We start from the raw sequence: 3,674 nt of genomic DNA on the forward strand, positions 1-3,674 counted from the left end.
CCAAAGTCCCCAAAACCCCTCCAAACCACCCCAAAACCCACCTCCAACCCCCCAAACCCTCCCAAACCCCCCCAAAACCCACTCCCCGGGGGGTCGCTGGGTCCCTGCCATGCTGGGGCCATGTCGTCCTCCCCTCCTCCCCCCGAGTGCCAGGCGGAGGTGACCCCCTCCCCGGGTGGGGGTTCGGGTTCCTTCAGCTACAGCCTGGAGGAGGAGCACCCCAAGGCCGCCTTGGCCATCATGAACCAACTCCGCTTGGAACGTCAACTCTGCGACGTCACCCTCCGCGTCCGTTACCGTCGGGATGTCCCCCCCAGGGACTTCCCGGCCCATAAAGTGGTTTTGGCGGCCACCAGCCCCGTCTTCAAGGCCATGTTCACCGCCGGCTTGAAGGAAGGAGGGATGGAGGTGGTCCCCATCGAAGGGGTGCACCCCAAAGTGATGGAGCGCCTCTTGGAGTTCGCCTACACGGCTTCCATCGCCGTCGGGGAGAGGTGCGTCCTCCCCGTCATGAACGGGGCCGTCATGTACCAGATGGACAGCGTGGTCCGCGCCTGCTCCCACTTCTTGGTCCAGCAGCTCCATCCTTCCAACGCCATCGGCATCGCCCACTTCGCCGAGGAGATCGGCTGCTTGGAGCTCCAGCAGAAAGCCCGGGAGTACATCTACATGCACTTCGCCGAGGTGAGATGTTGTTGGGGGGAGACATGTGGACCCCCCGGGGGTCGTTGGTCTTGAGGAACATCCCTCCAAGGGGATGGGGGTCCTCAAAGGGGATGAGGGTCTTGGAGCTCCAGTAGAAGTTGTAGGAGAACATCTACATGCACTTCGCCGAGGTGAAATATGGCAGGGAGGGGGTTTGGGGGCAACAGGGAGACCCCTCTGGGGGTTGTTGGTCTTGAGGAACCTCCCTCCAAGGGGATGGAGGTCCTGGAGGTCTAGCAGAAGGTGTAGGAGAACATCTACATGCACTTCGCTGAGGTGAGGGGGGGCTTTGGAGGGGACACGTGGACACCTCAGGGGTCGTTGGTCTTGAGGAACCTTCCTCCAAGGGGATGGGGGTCCTCAAAGGGGATGGAGGTCATGGAGCTCCAGTAGAAGTTGTAGGAGAACATCTACATGCACTTCGCCGAGGTGAGGGGGGGCTTTGGAGGGGACACATGGACCCCCTGGGGGTTGTTGGTCTTGAGGAACCTTCCTCCAAGAGGATGGAGGTCCTGGAGGTCTAGCAGAAGGTGTAGGAGAACATCTATGTGCTCTTCATGGAGGTGAAGAGGGGCTTTGGGAGGGACATGGGGACCACCCAGGGGTCGTTGGTCTTGAGGAACCTTCCTCCAAGAGGATGGAGGTCCTGGAGGTCTAGCAGAAGGTGTAGGAGAACATCTATGTGCTCTTCATGGAGGTGAAGAGGGGCTTTGGGAGGGACATGGGGACCACCCAGGGGTCGTTGGTCTTGAGGAACCTTCCTCCAAGAGGATGGAGGTCCTGGAGGTCTAGCAGAAGGTGTAGGAGAACATCTATGTGCTCTTCATGGAGGTGAAGAGGGGCTTTGGGAGGGACATGGGGACCACCCAGGGGTCGTTGGTCTTGAGGAACCTTCCTCCAAGAGGATGGAGGTCCTGGAGGTCTAGCAGAAGGTGTAGGAGAACATCTATGTGCTCTTCATGGAGGTGAAGAGGGGCTTTGGGAGGGACATGGGGACCACCCAGGGGTCGTTGGTCTTGAGGAACCTTCCTCCAAGAGGATGGAGGTCCTGGAGGTCTAGCAGAAGGTGTAGGAGAACATCTATGTGCTCTTCATGGAGGTGAAGAGGGGCTTTGGGAGGGACATGGGGACCACCCAGGGGTCGTTGGTCTTGAGGAACCTTCCTCAAAGGGGATGGAGTTCATGTAGCACCAGGAGAAGGTGTAGGAGAACATCTATGTGCTCTTCATGGAGGTGAAGAGGGGCTTTGGGAGGGACATGGGGACCACCCAGGGGTCGTTGGTCTTGAGGAACCTTCCTCAAAGGGGATGGAGTTCATGTAGCACCAGGAGAAGGTGTAGGAGAACATCTATGTGCTCTTCATGGAGGTGAAGAGGGGCTTTGGGAGGGACATGGGGACCACCCAGGGGTCGTTGGTCTTGAGGAACCTTCCTCAAAGGGGATGGAGTTCATGTAGCACCAGGAGAAGGTGTAGGAGAACATCTACGTGCTCTTCATGGGGGGTTTGAGAGGGACACATGGACCCCCAGGGGCTGTTCGTCTTGAGGAACCTTCCTCCAAGGGGATGGAGGTTATAGAGCAGCAGCAGAAGGTGTAGGAGAACATCTACATGCACTTCGCCAACGTTAGTGGGGGCTTTGGAGGGGACATGGAGACCCCCCATGGGCTGTTGGTCTTGAGGAACCTTCCTCCAAGGGGATGAAGGTCATGGAGCTCTAGCAGAAGGTGAGGGAGAACATCTACATGCACTTCGCCGAGGTGAGATGTTGTTGGGGGGAGACATGTGGACCCCCCGGGGGTCGTTGGTCTTGAGGAACATCCCTCCAAGGGGATGGGGGTCCTCAAAGGGGATGAGGGTTTTGGAGCTCCAGTAGAAGTTGTAGGAGAACATCTACATGCACTTCGCCGAGGTGAGGGGGGGGCTTTGGAGGGGACACGTGGACACCTCAGGGGTCGTTGGTCTTGAGGAACCTTCCTCAAAGGGGTTGGGGGTCCTAAAGATGAAGCTGAAGGTGAGGGAGAACATCTATGTGCTCTTCATGGAGGGTTTGGGGGTCCTGGGGAGGAGACCCTCAAGGGATGGGGGTCCTGGAGCTCCAGCAGAAAGCCTAGGAGAACATCTACATGCTCTTCATGGAGGGTTTGAGGGGGACACGTGGACCCCCAGGGGTCGTTGGTCTTGAGGAACCTTCCTCAAAGGGGATGGAGGTCATGTAGCACCAGGAGAAGGTGTAGGAGAACATCTATGTGTTCCTCATGGAGGTGAGAGGGGCTTTGGGAGGGACACATGGACCCCCAGGAGTTGTTGGTCTTGAGGAACCTCCATCCAAGGGGATGGGGGTCCTGGGGAGGAGACCCTCAAAGGGATGGGGGTCCTGGAGCTCCAGCAGAAGGTGTAGGAGAACATCTATGTGTTCCTCATGGAGGTGAGAAGGGTTTTGGGAGGGACATGGGGACCACCCAGGGGCTGTTGGTCTTGAGGAACATCCCTCCAAGGGGAAAAGGAAAGAAAAAGGTTAAAAAAGGGGAAAAAAGGAGAAAAGATTGAAAAAGGGGAGAAAAAAGGTGAAAAAGGGGGAAAAAAGGTTAAAAAGGGGGGAAAAGAGGAAAAAAAAAGGTGGTAAAAGGAAAAAAAAAGGTTAAAAAAGGGGGGAAAAAGGAAAAAAAAGGTTAAAAAGGGGAGGGAAGTTTAAAAAAGGTTGGAAAAGGGGGGAAAAGGAAAAAAAAGGTTATAAAAGGGGGAAAAAAGGTTAAAAAGGGGGAAAAAGGAAAAAAAGGTTAAAAGGGGGAAAAAAGGAAAAAAAGGTTGAAAAGGGGGGAAAAGAGGAAAAAAAGGTGGGAAAAGGGGAGAAAAATGAAAAAAGGTTGAAAAAGGGGGAAAAAAAGGTTGAAAAAGAGGAAAAAAAGGTTGAAAAAGTGGGAAAAGAGGGAAAAAAAAGGGGGGGAAGTTAAAAAAGGGGGGAAAAGTT

The 3,674-nt window shown here is 55.2% G+C and overlaps 1 protein-coding gene across 1 annotated transcript in view; it reads left to right on the forward strand.

Moving 5' to 3' along the window:
* Window positions 1-6: 6 nt before the first annotated feature.
* KEAP1 (kelch like ECH associated protein 1) overlaps window positions 7-3,674 on the forward strand; it is a gene marked incomplete at its 3' end in the record, with an annotated part of 4,855 nt that continues 1,187 nt past the window's right edge. The window contains exon 1 of the mRNA XM_014960484.1: window positions 7-686. Within this exon, the coding sequence (XP_014815970.1) occupies window positions 121-686 (566 nt within the window). The remainder of the gene's footprint in view (window positions 687-3,674) is intronic.

Source organism: Calidris pugnax, unplaced genomic scaffold (assembly GCF_001431845.1).
Source record: "Calidris pugnax isolate Ruff unplaced genomic scaffold, ASM143184v1 scaffold571, whole genome shotgun sequence".
In the NCBI taxonomy this organism is placed as follows: Eukaryota; Metazoa; Chordata; class Aves; order Charadriiformes; family Scolopacidae; genus Calidris; species Calidris pugnax.